This window comes from Berghia stephanieae, chromosome 1, assembly GCF_034508935.2.
Source record: "Berghia stephanieae isolate SIO BIC M18660-M18661 chromosome 1, UCSD_Bste_1.3, whole genome shotgun sequence".
Classification (NCBI taxonomy): Eukaryota; Metazoa; Mollusca; class Gastropoda; order Nudibranchia; family Aeolidiidae; genus Berghia; species Berghia stephanieae.
The window spans coordinates 5,315,296-5,332,424 of NC_088360.1; the positions used below are offsets into that span (position 1 = coordinate 5,315,296).

Below are 17,129 nucleotides of genomic sequence, written 5' to 3' on the forward strand. Positions count from 1 at the left end.
CGGGACCGGGAAAACGTGTCGTTATAGAGGGATGTCGTTACAGAGAGGTTTCCTCTGTGTGTATATCAGGAGGTGTTTTGGGTCTTGTGTAGTGAATGTATACTTTTTCATTTTCCCTCTGTAGTTTATCCGGGCTTGGGACCGGCAATGAATGGAGAGTGGACAAAGGATTTATAAACAGTCCAGTGTTGACCTGTCACAGGCATTCATTGGGTGAAAGGCGAGCCTTCTGATTGGCTGCGGTTTTGTACAAATGTGACTATTGATTGGCTGAAAAAGAAGCGTTTTCATTGGCTACAATAAGAACTAGCTCTGGGCTTATTACGAGTAGACAACATACATAGAATGGAAGATACCACTTGTAATAGTTACGAACAATTTCATGGTAGACAAACACCTTCAAGGTTTGTCGGACCAAAAATGTCGTTATACAGGGGTTTTGCTGAAATGTACGTCGCTATAGAGGGGTTTTTATTACTAATGATATATAGTAAAATAAAATGGGACCTGAGTACCATGTCGTTATACAGGGAATGTCGCTATAACGGATGTCGTTACATCGGGGTTACACTGTATTTAAATGTAAATTTAATATTTAATGCAGACAAAAATAAAACGTTGATGTACAAAGGGGGAGCTCAAAATTTCAAGTCTAATTTTGATTTGACAGTGAAAAATTGCTTCCTGTCTTTCCCAAAGATAGATAAACCGAGAATCTGAGATAAGGTTTGCTTAATGTGGCTATGTCTTTAGTCATAATAAGTTGGATGTGTTAACTGGTACATAATAAACGCCACAAAAAAAAAGTTAAAAAAAAAAGGAGATTAGTCTGTTTTACACCAACATTCTCCTTGCCTAATAAAGAAAACACACACACACACACACACACACATAATCTAATACATATAACATATTTCACGTTTATTTGAAGAAAGCCAAAGGCCGAAATGTCTTTTGTTTTGTGTTGTTCCCTTATGTATGAGTCACATTTACTCACTTTATCTTTCTCTCCACATAATATACACATAAAATATTTGGAAAATATAATTGAAAAGTATTTATATTAGTGCTTGCCTTCTGTCTCTCTGTCACTGCTGTGTTAACATGTTTCTGTTGTGCTTCCCTTTTCAAGCTGTGGATTAAAAAGACAGAGACCAAAATAAAATCAATAAAGGTGCATAAAAATCAACACATTTTGGATACGATGGGAAACAATTCTATCATAATCGTCTGATACCTTTGAGAATGAAGACTACATGTTTCTGAAATATCTATTTATCCAACATGTATAAATCAATTATTATAGATCTAGTTTTAAGTTTATTAAAAAAAAAAACCCTTTCCTTGCATTTTGAAGAATATAAATTCCAAAAGCATTTAATTCACACGGCATTTCCCTCGAAAAAAAAAAATCACTGTTATATTAAACACAAGGCTTACGATTCCTCCCCAGTCATGATACACAGTTCAAAACAAAACAAAACATGAACAATTCATACCGTGACAATTCTTGGCGATCTTTGTGCTTCTTCCCAAGTGCCTTCATTTGATTACGACTTTGCGCATCCATTCTTTTCTTGAGTTCGACCACCTCCCTGTCGTGAATTTCATCCAAAGCTTTAGTGTGGGCCGAGTGGGTGCTTTCCATTAGCTTCTCCAAGCAGTCATAGATCTGTTCATGGTGACGAATCTGAGTATCCATCTCGGCTTCAAAATTTTTTCGGCCCATTGTCATGATGTTCTTTGCATGAGATGATTTCATTTCCCTATGCTGGTTAAGGAAATTAATTGAAAATTTATTAAATAATGACAGAAAATATGATGAAATGATGATAATGATGATGATGATGATGATGATGATGATGATGATGATGGTGATCAAAACTGATAATGTGGTATATGTTATTATATATGGTAGTATGTATAATGCAGGATAGTAGTCTGACATTTAATATCAATAATCAAAAACATCCTACGCTAAGAGAAATAGTGTTTCTATCTATCTTAAATAACATTTTGTAGGCGCAGAGAACAATGTAAGATTACAAAAATATGATTTTTTTTTTTCAATATTACCGCTAGATCCTGAATTGACAGGAGATCTTGCAATTCCCACTTCAACTGATTTTGGACTTGCTCAATGTTGTCGCCTCCCTTTGCCTTCTTCTTGAGGACTTTGGAATGCATTTTCTCCATAGAAATACGAGTTTTGGTTTGGCTGGAGATCAACTTGTCTTCTGTTATCTGTTGAAGCTCTTCTGCTACTTCTCTTTCCTGAATAAAATGTAGTGTAAAAAGTAAATATAAACAGATTTACGAAATTACTAACCCACGCTCCAAAAAGAGCAAGAAGAACAACAACCACAACCACATACACACACTAACACACACACACACACACACACACACACACACACACACACACATAAGCAAACCGATTTAATTAAATGCTATTAAATTCTCAAGCTTTGTTAGTATAGGATTACGTGAGATCTATTGAAATATTTGCCCATTTAACTTTCTGCTATTTCAGTCAATCCAATTGAGTTTCTTCACCAACAAATGCAAAGATTACTTACAAATCAGATAAATGTCGATGACATCTTGATTTGTACCTATTGGGAAATCAGGTTCTATTTACTTTTTGTTGTTTATCTATAATACTACAACTGGAAAGACACCAAATCCACATTTTTTTCATATAAGAAGAAAATAAAAACAAAATATAATCTAAGTTTCCATAAACCTTTATTGCCTTTGTTAAAACACTTGCGTGTTATACTTTACCAATGACTTATAGCCAATATGAACGAATCAAGCATTTAGTCAAAGTAGCCTCGATATGCACAAACACTTTAAAAAACGATACCTAATTGTATATGAAAATGCTTGTCTAATGGTCCCAACCTTTTCATATTTACGCCGCAGACTTTCCAATTCTTTATCCCTCTTGGCGATGGCTTTCAAGAAAGCTTTGCAGCTCTTCAGCTCTGACAGAGGAGTTGGTGTCAAAATTGAAGTATCTGGGAGAGGATTGGAAGTTTAGTGATATAACAGTATCAATCAAGATCTACATCAAGACTTCTTGCTATAATAATTCCATTAAGCAGAAAAAACCCACAACAAATCAATATCCCATGAGATGTCCTTAATACAGAGAAGAGTTCGGGGCATATGTAAGTTCAAGATAATTCCAATATTGATGGATCATGAGCCAATTTTATTGTAAATCCATCAAGATAAAGATTCTTAGAGGAGTCACAACATGAATTACATGAAATTCATACAAGTGTGTCTAAGATTTTAAACATAAAAAAAAATAAAATAATGGATAATCATAACTGAACGAATCTTAAACTTTAAAAAATTAACTCAGTTAAACATTTAGCATTTACCTATAGCAATTATTTAAACAGGATGGTCATGAACTCAAATGAACTAGACGTATTTTTCATCATTAAGAGAGATTATGAATTTCTCAAGCATATAACCACTCAACAGATCTTCAGTCAACATCATTTGAATTTGAGTGATTTCCAATACATAAAACACAACATAAAGTTGACAGAGAGACGTTTAGGACGTTAAGAACATATATAAAAACAATGGTTCCAAACTAAAAAGATCTTTAATTCAATATTAAAGTTCTGTTCTTTTAAAAATCCGTTTTTACGTTAGATCCATGAAAAGAATGAGCCATACGGAACCTGTACATTTCAAGTTGTTTGGTGCACCATTTAAACATGAATCTCTACTTTTGAAATAAATAAAATGTGGATCTAAACTTAAATATATACTGCGGTTCATAAAAAGCAATGATACTGCATAAATGAATCAGAAACTGAGTCCGCTAATCTCGCTTTTCTGAAATCCAGTGCCTATATCTTATGGATTCTCGTGAACAGAGGCACAATTTTACAATATGTAATGCTTGAGAAAATGGAACAAAATGGCATTCTAGGGTAGATATCCGTAGAGGCATTTCAAAACTATAAACATACAATGATGTATGCTTTTACGATCAAATGGATATTAAAAGGCTAATCTTATTTAAACTTTCATGAAAGTTTCCATTATTTCTTTCATATCTATTAATTCAACTCATAGAGATCTCTTCACTTCAAATGTTTTGTTAAAAAATGATATCATAATGTTTGTGAATGTGCAATGGGTAAGGGTAAATCCATTGCTATATAACGCTTAACATCTAGTTAACATTTATCACATATGACCGACCACACAACACTCCACACAATTTTGTAAATCATCATTATGGTCATCATCACCAAAAATGCGAATGGGATACGTTGTGCTTAACAAGATACGTTGTGCTTAACAAATGTGTGTTATTATTATCATGAATTATTATTATTATTATTATTATTATTATTATTATTATTATTATTAGTATTATTATTATTATTATTATCATTATTATTAATACCAATATTTAACCCATATCTCTCTTTATTTCCAAGTCATTGTCAAATGAAATCTTTCTCATTAGTTTTGTCCCTTAATATCATTCTCATTAAATAAAAATAAATAAAATAAATAAAATTCCCTTTATTCATTCCATAGGGGAAATTTTTGTTGAGGGTCTGTTCCAAGGGAAGACTGGAATAACCCAGGCATCAGCCGCAGTGCAGTGCTGCAAATTGAGCTAGGGCAAGGTGACTTGCTCAAGGTCACACACCATAGCAACAGTTGATTGAACTCAATCCCTTTTGGGTATGAAGCAAAGACCATACCTCTGAGCCACGCTGCCCCCTCAAAAAAAAAAAAAATTATGCCTTTTCCGCCACGACATCTTAAGACGTTGTCGTCTAGGCATTCCACGAAGGAATATAGATAATTCATCAAACAAGATGTTTGATGTCAACAGGAATCACCCATGTTGTCCAAGTGAGCAATTTGGGGGTTAATAATCTTGCTCAAGGAAAAAAACGAAAGTGCCTGAAGCGGGGCTCAAACCCGGGTCCTTCCAGGTCACAGTGCAATGCCTTAACCACTCGGCCACTTCGCCCCCTAAAAGTTATAATAAAATTTTTAAAAATCCTTTTCATTGCTTAGCCATTGACGTATCCCAATTCAATTGACAATCAATAAAGTCATCATATATGTGACAATTTCAACGATCCTCAGCTGGAAAAAAAAAAATTTAGAAGAAATAAAATTGAGTGTGGTGAATAATTTACCAGACAATTTGGTTTGTTGTATAAATGAACCCACTGTGCCATTTTCTTGACCTAGAAAACCGGACTGCATCCGATTCAAAGGAACAGGCGCTGTCAGAAAATGAGCGATAGAAAGTTAAACATTGAACATGAAACACATGATAGTGACCAGGAAACTAACACATTGACATTAAACATTAGAATACAACATAACATTGAAACCTGTGGACAAAGACTACAAGTGAGTCATATTTGGTTGAATTTAAATTCAATGAGAATTTTCACCGTACGAAACATTAAATACAGTTTCTGAAAAAAAAAATTAAATAACTAAAAAAAACAATTGTAATTACAATCTCGTGGAGTGCCATATTTACTATAAAAACGGTAGGGAAAAAAAACATATTGAAAATTTTGTTTTGACAAAGATCTGTTTTAAAGTTTATATTACTTAATCAAATATCTTAAAATCAAGTCAAAGAAAAGTTTGCGTTTTAAGTCCTCGTGATCACTTAATCACTGACCCAGATGTATTGTTCAGAAATGGAACAGTTTGAAATTTGAAACAAAGAATGCAAAATCTATGGATTATTTCAAGGTGTTAGTAGACAGGGAATTATATGATGGGAGATTTATATATGACGAATAATACTTGTTTGCTCTGCTGTTGACATGGCTTTCAATCTTGTATGTATATATTATGCATTATTATATTATTATGGTTATCTTCTATACGCTTTGCATGTCACGGTTAAAGATATATGTTTGTACACCACATGAGTACATTTAAGTTGAAATACTATCTTTACCACGTGTATCGTTATTGTAATATTTAATCAATAGATTTATGGCATTACTAATTAATATTAAGGGCATTCAAAGGATCTTATCCTATTTTGCCCTATACCACATGTTATGTTATGTAGTTAGAAATCTTTAACGTTTCGTACTATTCCCTTGTGGAATGATATTATATTTGAAACAAAGAGTGCCTGTTCTCTGGATAGTTTTAAAACTTTAATTGACCAAGAGTTATATAATCTAGATTTCAGTATGACTCTTAATTCTTTCTTACTCGTTGGTTTAATGTTCATTGATGATAATATTGTTGATTAATCACTTTGTGTTCTTCATATCAAAGGAACTTAAAGGATAAAATCCTATGTTAAGCCTTTAGCCATGTTGTGTTATTTGCTTAATGTTTTGTAATTAAACATTAAGTAATCAGGACTTCATTTACGAAAGGTTATTGTTTTAATAACAATATATAAAAATATATCAATATTTGTTAACATTTCTTTTGTATTTTGGGTGACAAAAAACCCCCCAAACAGTTGTATATGCGTGCCACAAAAAAGCAATAGGAAGATAGAATTTTGGAGTTGAAACTGGAACAATTACTTCTGACTGACGTGCACTTATTTACAGATCTGATAACCCAATTCTTTATGGGTTCATTGTTGTAATGGAAATCTAAATAAATGATGCAAAATATTGTCCATTACTACAATATTAAACTAGGCCCATAAGCAGGTTCAGACGTGAGAACTGTATATAGTTACACATCAGTTCTGACCAATGCGCACATATTTGTAGGTCTGATAACCGAACGCTATTATTATGATTTAACATTCTTGTAATGGACAATATTTCATGTTGGTTTGAAAGTATTCCCATAAGAACAATGAGCCCAAAATAATTTAGCTTATCAGACCTGCAATTAAGTACTCAAAAGCTTGCCTGGAATTATAGGGAAAAATTTACAATTTCAACTAAAACTATATTAACTGTATAAATATTCACAGGATGGGATTTAGTGTTAAATTAATGACCAAGTCATTATCATAGATGACTGTCATTCAATAACTAATTTGGTCACTTTATATTATAAATCTAAATCAATTTATGACGTGTAATATTATGGTTTAATTCATACACAAAAATAGGTCACTGTATCAACTATCTTTTGATAACTAGATTTTTTTAAAAGACTAATTTTTTCCCTTTGTTATTTATTTGTTTGTTTCTAACTACTAATTTCTATACTCTAGAGAAAGATGTATTTAAAAATTTGGCTCGAAAACTCGTCCTTCAAATATCGTTCGATTTAGACCCTCATGTGGCCAAATTTTTAAATATTTGATTTTTCCAGAGTACGGCATGGTTAAGGATATTACAGCAATTGATTGTGATACATGTAGGTCATATCAGCACCAGTAAAAAGGAAGAAAAAAGGATGGTCAAACAATTTCAAGATTTACAATTAAAAGCACCCAAGGAAAAGTAAGACAAAGGGGACTGGTTAAAATTGGGAAAATGAGTTGATTCCAAGAGCATACCATCAGTGTACTTTGAGATCATTTAAAGTCTCATCCAGACACAAGCACAGGTTCCCACTAAGAGGAATATACTCAGATGCTTACAACATAAATTCAAAACAAGAAATATAAACACTACACGATAGAGAGCTGATTAACAATGAAAAAAAAGTATCATCTCTCAAAAGAAATACTATACATATACCCAAAGCCAAGGACTCCAGCCAGGGTCCGGACAAAACCTAGTAATCTCATTCCAATATAAAGACAGAAAGCAACCTGGAAAAGGAAATAGACATTTACTTGCAGCACCCCCACTTCCTACAGACATAGCATGGAATGACAGAGGTGCATTCAGTTGACAAGACAAAATAACAGACATACTGGCTGAGAGACAGACACTTACTTGAAGCACCCCCACTTCCTCCAGATGTAGCAGAGTTGGAACTCTCCTGTTTGGAGACAGCCATGTGAGACATGGAGCTGGATCGGACATAGTTGGTTGGTTTTTGCTGTATGGCGCCCATACTCTCAGATGTGGGCATGACCGTGTTGGTGCCACTGAAATTAGTGGAACGGCTGTTAACAGAGTTCTGTCGGTTGTTTCCGCTGATGGCAGCTAAATCTGCACTGGTGGCACTGACATCCATTTGCATTTGGCTGACTGACGTCTTGAGAGGAGAACCGGCTGCTGTGACCTTGTCAGGGGCATCTTCAGGCTAAGGAGGATCAGATTATTTTCTTTAGATTAATCTGATGTGTAGCTACATCTAAAAAGTATTATAACATTTCATTTTGCTCCAAATTTAATTTGCACATATTGAATTTCTGAATAAATGGACTTTTTGATAGTACATGAGAATTGACTCAGAATAAAAACAGGACACCGGCAAAGGTAAAAATATAGTATTGAAAAGAAAATAATCAATAATGCAGCCTTTCACAAGATATCGTAAGATGCTATTACCTAAGCATCTCTTTATCAAAAATAGATAATCCAAACTTGAGAGGCTCATCTTCCATAGGAATAAAAAGTGCTATTAATACAGGGCTCAAACTAAGGTTGCTGGGTTATAGTGGTGCGTCATGTCTACTCAATCATCTTGTGCTTCTCTGGATTGGACATTTTTGTGAAAATCGTATAGCTACATTGTCATCTATCAAATGTTCACCAATCCACTCTGGATTGTTATTTTTTCCAATTATCTCTTTAGAATAGAATAATAAATTGACCAGTGTCTAAGCAAACAACATTGAAACTTATATGACATGCGCCGTTTACGAAAATACTTACACCAAAACAACATTTCAAAGGGTTAAAGTAAATTTACATTTGCCTCAGACTGAACATTCTCTGATAATTTATCTTTAAACTTTTACTTTTAGGTAAATTCTCACAAGTTATAAACAACAATCGACTTAAGATCTCCTATACAGAATAAATCAATTGTGAATAAATACAGAAAATTAAAATGAATTGAGAAAGCTTTATAAACACAATGGTGATTATAAAAAAAATTCCCTTTAGTCATCTCATAGGGGAAATTTGTTTCTAGGGTCTATTCCAAGGGAAGACTGGAATAACCCAGGCGTCAGCCATAATGCAGCGCCGCAAATTGAGCTAGGGCGAGGTGACTTGCTCAAGGTCTCACAGCACAGCGTTGGAGGGTAATCGAACTTGGTACCTTTCGGGTACGAAGCAAATACTGTACTGCTGAGCCACGCTGCCCCTCATTATATTTGATGTTGGCCATTCAAAAGCCTTGAGAACTAGAATTTCTAAAATCTATTTATCATCAACCTCACTATGTGTATTTCTATAAGCTCTACAACCACACAAAAACAACAATCATTCATCGCCGATCCTTTTTTTTTTTTTTTTTCAAAGTGGAAAGTGTCTTCGATAATCTGAATTGTGAGCTAAGGCTGTCTAATAATTTATTTTCCATTCTTTGCTACATTAAACATTACTTGCGTGTAGTCATGATTATAGACAAAAGAGAATGTGTTAACCTATCTTAGAACTTCACACTCATAATCATACGTAATTGTCACTACGTCCTTATCTCGAAAAGAGGCCAAAAAGAATCAAGGAACATGGAACCTGTTTCAAAATAATCCACAACACATTTTACAATTTTAATCAATGTGCATGCCACATCAAAAGCCAATCAACAATTGCATCATTACTCATTTGTTGCTAACCAAGACTGGCAAATGGCTAAAGTACAACATATTACTATTACCATATTAAAGGAAATGGGTAGTGAGAGACCCAATGCCATTATTAATTAAGCAACTTTTTTGTTCATTTGAAGACACAAGATGGCTTCGTCTTGTTCATTTCAATGGGAATATTTATGTTTTTGATAAAATGGTGAAAAACATTTCTTAAAACGTTTGCTGAAGCTCTGAAATCATTTCAATTAACCAGTATGCATTCTGATTAATGAGTAAAAATTTTACTTAGAAAAAATTCTGTCACAGACGGATAGTTCCAATTAAGTGTCAGTTTAGATAAAGCAGCTTTCCAAATACGGCTTTGACTGTATTACAATTTACTGTTAGATTTTTTGGGAACTTTTTTTTCTCTTCTTTGGTAAAGTTTTTTTTAATGACAGTAAAAGAAGACAGATATGTCTTGAGTTGAATGCCAATGCTGTATTTTCTATCCCGACAAGACGACTAATCCATTTTCTTCCATTTAAACAATACAAAGTACAAATCTATCAATCAGGAATTTCTGACAAATCTGCCACACTCTGAACAAACACGTATTTAAAATGTCGACCAGAAAACTTGTCCTTCAAATATCTATAAATTAAAATTGACTTTCATCTTGTAAAAAAACTCTCGTTTCAGAATTTTTACTGAGATGAGGGTCATTTAAATAATCGATATTTGAAGGATGAGTTTTGTGACCCAAATTTAAAATCATGCTTTTCCAGAGTCTGGTAGAAAATAGGTGATTGGTCTTTTCTGTCACTGTAAATGACTGCCACTATGAATGATTGTCACTATGAATAACTGTCACTATGAATGACTGTCACTATGAATGACTGTCACTATGAATGACTGTCACTATAAATGACTGCCACTATGAATGATTGTCACTATGAATAACTGTCACTATAAATGACTGCCACTATGAATGACTGTCACTATGAATATCTGTCACTATGAATGACTGCCACTATGAATAACTGTCACTATGAATAACTGTCACTATGAATAACTGTCACTATGAATAACTGTCACTATGAATGACTGTCACTATGAATATCTGTCACTATGAATGACAACAGCTGGGGAAATATAATTCGATGATGTTTTTCTAAATCCTACAAATTCTAAGAAAACGGAGGGGGTGGCTGACAATCATTCACACGTCTAAAGCAGACATATATGTATGTCTATCCTACTCAAGTAAAGCTAGATGAAAGCAATCAGTCAGAGTAAAAAAGAAAACATTGCTAGGGGACGAAATTCTATATATCTACAGATTTTCTCTGTAAGTGTGCAATCAATGTTTCTATCCCTACAAACAATAACGGGACAACATCAACATCTAAACTAGTGTTCATTAAAATTAAAATACTGGCATTGTTCTGAGCTATCAAACCATAATTTGAAAGGTATATTTAAAGGCAAAACCTGCATGCAAAAAATCAAAACAAAACAACACATTAAAAAAAAAAAAAGAAATAAGGAAAAAAAATTAAATGCAAAAAAAATTTTAATAACAAAAAAACAAACAACAAAACCAAAAAAAAAATAATAAAACCCACAAAAAACAAACAAACAACCCCCCCACCTTCCACCTACACACACAATACAAAAAAAAAAAAACCCAACAAAAAAACAAAACAAAACAAAACAAGCAAAACAAAACTAAAAAAAAAAAAAAAAACGAAAAAATTAACATCAATACGATGGACTAGGCGAAAAATAAAATGAAAAAGGTTAACACTATGGAACAAAAGGGACAAAAAAGTTTAACAAGAAAGTCAGGAGCACACTGAATAAAAAGCCTTTAACATACACACGTGGTGTGTGTTATCTTTGCATAATAGAATTAAACCCATTGAAAATCTCAATTAGGCAAAAATAATATGATAAATTTTGAAAATTGAATTCAAATCTAACACACACAACGATTATCAACAAGGATTTTTCAGCGAATCACTCTTCAGACTTACAAATATTTCGGGTAAGTCCTCTCTCTCCTTGACTCATATAACATAGAGTAAAACAAACAAAAAATGATGATAACCAAGTGGGATAAGTAAGGAAAGTATATATATATAGAAGGGAAAAATTGATGATTCTCTCCAAAAAGGTGCATACATTTTTCAGATATACAGTGGAATCCATATAAAGTCAACACCTCTTGTTCGTCACAAAGTTTCTGTTCTTTATCTAAGTGTGTTCCACTGATAATGGATGAAGTCAACCTTGCTTTAAGTGAACTAATCTCTCTGGTCTGGTTGTGTTAGCTTTATCAGGATTCCACTGTAGTGGTGATATAGATAAATTAAAGAAAAAACAAAACAAAAACAAAACAAAACCCAGCACAAGTCGTCAAAATAGTAGTGAAGAATAACACAATAAATCACAGATAGGCCAGTTACATGTGTGATGGGCAAAAACAAAGTGAGTAGTGTAATATTTTCAGTGCAAAAAAAAAATCAAGTTGTATAACAAAATGCATAATCGTGGTGAAACATTTTTCATATGATTTAAGTACACGATGGCAAATAAATAGATGAAGATTCATTTTTTAAATTATTTGGGAGAACACATAACAAAAAAAAAAAAAAAAACGAACATGAAAAACATGAATAGGATGGGGATTTAATGTAGCCTAAATATTGAGAATACACTTCTTTCTTTTTTAACTGAGAGGAAATTAAAAATACATTCCAACTACGAGCCACTCTCTTAGTTCACATATTTATATATATCACATATATTTGAAATAAAGGAGAATATGTATAGGACGGTGAGTTGGCAGTGAGGTGGAAGGTCAGAGTTGTATGAACATATAAGATGACATGTTTTGAAGACAGTCAACAGACCGAAGACATTCATAAACTGTATAAAAGTAATGATTTTTTAAAACAACCAGTCTTAGAAAAAATGGCAAGACTGTCACATAGTTAACATTTAAAATGGAACACAATAGTTATTTAACTAATTCACGAAGAAAGTAATGAAAAAGTTGTAAACTACAAAGTTATTGTTTTTTAAAACACAAATAGTGCATAATTATTTATATATATATATAGGTGAAAATGACCATATAAAAAGAAACAAAAATAAATAAAACAGATAATTTTTTTTTAACGGGAACATAATAGTTATTTAACTAATTCACGAAGAAAATAATGAAAAAATTGTAAACTACAAAGTTATTGTTTTTTAAAACACAAATAGTGCATAATTATTTATATATATATATAGGTGAAAATGACCATATAAAAAGAAACAAAAATAAATAAAACAGATAATTTTTTTTTAACGGGGTTAGTCAGATGCATCCTTTGGAATTATGTATTATAACGCTTACATGAACCAAATAATCTTAAATACTGACCTCAGCTTCAAAGTCTTCAGTTAGGATTTCTAATTGTTGGGAATGTTTTTCGAGGCTGGACTGGTAGGCAATGGGATTGTATAAAGCCAAAGCATATTCTGTGTCGAATCAAAGAAATTGATACAAAAATGAGTTGTTACCCTTATCACAACACAAGGAATTTTCATAGGGTTTTGTTTTAAATCGGGGGTCCCAATAGCTCAGTTGGTAGAGCACTCATTTCACACACAAAGGGATCAAGATCGATCCTGTGTACAGTCGAGGTTTTTTTCTGACTCCCTGTCCACCCAGCAGTGATTGGGTAGCTGGGTCTGTTAGATCTGGTGGAAAGTACTTTGCAGTAGATTAGCGTCCTATCCGAAGGGTAGCAAGCAATTGCTATTGTCCGTTTCATGCTATTGAAACCAGGATAAACTCCAGCTCCATGGGCTTCGTGGCTCTGAAGGACTACTTTGTTTTTAATTGGATAAAATAAAACAGCTAAAAGACCGCTAAAATAAGATAAGATTATATATCCTTAATGGAAAAATTATAATGAAACTTAAATGAAAAATTAATAGAGTTGGTAGGTGCCTTTTAGTTTTCTCGATCCTCAACTATGAAAATAATTGTAGTGGCAAATCAGATAATCAGAAAAGTTACAATTTAGATGTCATAAAAAATAATCATATCATTATTAGAAGCAAACAAATATGAAGTGGTCAGAATGAATCACAATCAATGAACATCTAATGTAACAACAGTGGGGGCATTGCGACTTTGAATTCTCATTGTTTGAATAGGCTCTCAAACTTAATTTTTCAAGACACATCTATGTGAAGAGGAGTGTGTATAGGACCCATAACATTAAATTTTAGCATTTGTCTTTAAAAAAAAACAAACTTTATCTACCAAAAAAAAAAAAAGACTGTTTCTTTGACTCTAGGTTTATCAGCAGTTTATGGTTGAAAAGATTCACACCTTTGACTCCATAATTGTGATTGAGCCATCCGATATCAACTTGGAATCGAGCGATACCGATATTTTCATCTCTGTTATACAGTTGTTCGAGATCAAGATTTACCAAGTACATAAGGTGCTGGATCTTTGTGTTGAAAAATAAAAATAATGTAAGGATTGAGAGGCTATTTGCTGTGTGCAGTGCTGGATGCATTAATATTACATTGTGTATATCACAGCTTAAAATTCAATTTAGAAGTGAGTTGCCAATTTGGCCTATTTTGAGAAAATTATATTATTGAAATGAGGTTTTGAATATTGATTTATTTGGTCATCTAAGATTGTGAAGGAATGATCTTCTACAAATTTGTAGAGCTTCATTTTCTCAGTCACAGAGTCCGAGATCAAGATTCGATAAAAAAAAAAACGGGGCTCAGCTTGTACTACCTATATATATATATATATATATATATATATATATATATATATATATATATATATATGGAAGGAAAATTCAATTTCATCAGCATTTTCTTACCTTCAAGAGAGTCAGGGACATAGTCCTTGACTGAAATTTGGACAAATAAGGTAGGGGTAAGCAGAGGCTGGTTGCATTCATTGCGTAGGGGAATGTGACGGTAGCCAGGCCTAAGGCCCTCTACAGGCAGGACTCGATGGCCGAGTTGAGATTTGTTCTGGTCTTCATACACAGCAATACGTACTATGGCAAGGTTGGGGAGGACAACCTGGAGTAACATATAAAATACACCATTTTAAAGAAAAAAATTATCTTGAGACATATCGACCTGCCTGAATCTTTTAAAGTCACTGCAGCCTAAAATATCTGACAAGAGTTTCTTGATCAATTTAAATTTTCAAGTAATGATTAATTCATTATTTAAATGAGAGACATTTCTACATGTACTACAAAAACATTTTTTTTTTCTGAGATTTTTTTTCTTTGCTGATAATATGGGGATCACTTTAATCAGCTGGTATTTGAAGTAAAAGTGTTCTCGCCAAAATGAAACATATTTTTTTCTTCAGGGAATCACAATTTACTCATTTGTTTCCAACAGCTTAAAAGCAATCCTTTTAAAGTGTGAATTAATCATTTATTAATTTTCTGTGTATTGCAAGTAACTCATTTGCTTCCAATCCAATAGCTCAACAAGGAACGTTTGTAATAGTGTGAATTCATCAGTGCTGTGGGCCAACATCTTTTTTGTGTGACAGGGTCATTCGTTACCTTTTTGAACACAAATGGATTCTCATTGTAGACTGGGTTGATGCCGTTGTTGGGCACTGTCTTGGTACGGAACTTCTTTCTAACTGTGTCAGTAGGTAGACCATACATGTCAACTTCCACATAGGTACCCACTTTCTTGTCTGTCAAAAATTGACCTGATATGATCTGTGAGGATATATAAGATATGAAATCAGTACAAAATTTCACTATCAGAAAAGTACTATTCGTTTACTTTTCTTTTTATTTGTTTCTTTTATTTTCATTTCTGTAAAGAAAATAAAAACGAACAAAATCACCCCCCCCCCCCCCCCCCCCTCCAGCCCAAAAAACCCAAACCAACCAACCAACCAACAAAAATAAACATAAAAAGCCCCCAGCTTATTTAAGCGATTTTACACTGTTAGTGTGCCTGAGTAAGTCAGATAATAATAATAAGAATAACAGATCCTGGGTTGGCTGTAATACCACAATACAATAAACTAAAATCTTAAATGAAAACATTGTGAAAAAAAAACAAAAAAAAACACCAACAAATAAATAAGAAGATATTCAGCTAACAAACTCACATTCAAAAAAAAAAAAAAAAGAAGTAAAAAACTTTTTTTTTAAAACGAGAAAAAGAAAACAAGTAAAAACAAACAAACAAAAACTCACCCTGACAGACACAGTTCCTGCAATAATTCCATCAACAGTCGACTCGGCAAATGGATCGAAGTGCCGGTCAGGACGTCTCATGAAGTCTGGCTTTAAGATGTAACCAGATCTGTTGTTGAACTCAAAAATACCCTGGTTTATTTGCATGGCAAGATCTGAAATATAATTGGGGAACAAAGACATTATTAGGCAGGGTAAATAATAAGATAAATAACCTTTTACTGTTAATCGTCATTGTGAAGTTTTTGAGCATCATAATTGGGGGCCCAATTGCTCAGTTAGTAGAGTACAGGCGTCACACATAAAGGCACTGAGATTGATCCCGGGTGAAGTCGTGATTTTTTTTTCTGACCCAGTGAATGGGTAGCTGGGTCAGTTAGATCTGGTGAAAAGTACTTTGAGATTGCTATGTCTGTTTCATGCTATAGAAACCGGGATAAGCTCTGGCTCCATGGGCCTAATGGCTCTGAAGGACTTTACTATCCCACCAAATAACAAATATGCAATACATTGTCAAAACACTTTTCTACTCTCATTTTGACCGGAAAATTTTTACTTCAACATCCATAGATCAACATGGGCCCCAACTTGTCAAAAATTCTTTAAATATGACTTGGGATTTAAGACTTTCTGAGAGGTTAGATATTATTTTAATCTATCACTCTATGAAATAAACGACACGACCAAAGTGAAAAAAGATGTTTTATCATACATCATCAAAATTGTTAATAAATTATGGAGAGCAGACTTTAAAAAATATTTTCAGAATTAGTACTAACTTTGAAAGACATCTTCATAAATATTTCTATATTTCCAATATCATCGTATGGACCAGTTCCTCTGTAATTTTAAGCGAATAATATGGACAAGTTTAATTATATTTACATATACTTAAAAATGTAAGTAAACAATATATATTTCCATACCAAGTGTTTGAAAATTGAGAGCCACCAGTTGACAGCCAGCATTCCAGAAGACTTGTGGCATGAAATTACTAGAGTCCACTCTTGTACCCTTGGGGTAGATTCGGCTCATTTGACGTTTGTTATAGCTGAATCAAAAGTGAAGGAAATGGCGATTTTATGTTTCATTCAGTTACCCTTATCTACTGAAGATGATCAACACCAATCATAAACTCCTTCCCAACACCATGCTGATATCTATATAACCAAGACTTGGTGATGAAGACAACTGCT

At 33.2% G+C, this 17,129-nt stretch overlaps 1 protein-coding gene across 3 annotated transcripts in view; it reads right to left on the minus strand.

Moving 5' to 3' along the window:
* The window catches only part of LOC144966522 (1-phosphatidylinositol 4,5-bisphosphate phosphodiesterase classes I and II-like), a 216,609-nt gene that overhangs the window by 9,822 nt on the left and 189,658 nt on the right, over nt 1-17,129 (minus strand). For 2 of the 3 annotated variants that reach the window (XM_078903163.1, XM_078903156.1), the window contains 11 exons: nt 16,860-16,984; nt 15,934-16,088; nt 15,280-15,444; nt 14,569-14,776; nt 13,092-13,189; nt 7,902-8,214; nt 5,199-5,288; nt 2,908-3,023; nt 2,077-2,274; nt 1,500-1,771; nt 1,075-1,132 (listed from right to left, as the gene is read on the minus strand). In XM_078903163.1, the coding sequence (XP_078759289.1) occupies nt 1,075-1,132; nt 1,500-1,771; nt 2,077-2,274; nt 2,908-3,023; nt 5,199-5,288; nt 7,902-8,214; nt 13,092-13,189; nt 14,569-14,776; nt 15,280-15,444; nt 15,934-16,088; nt 16,860-16,984 (1,798 nt within the window). The remainder of the gene's footprint in view (nt 1-1,074; nt 1,133-1,499; nt 1,772-2,076; nt 2,275-2,907; nt 3,024-5,198; nt 5,289-7,901; nt 8,215-13,091; nt 13,190-14,568; nt 14,777-15,279; nt 15,445-15,933; nt 16,089-16,859; nt 16,985-17,129) is intronic. The other variant, XM_078903172.1, reaches the window with a different exon arrangement.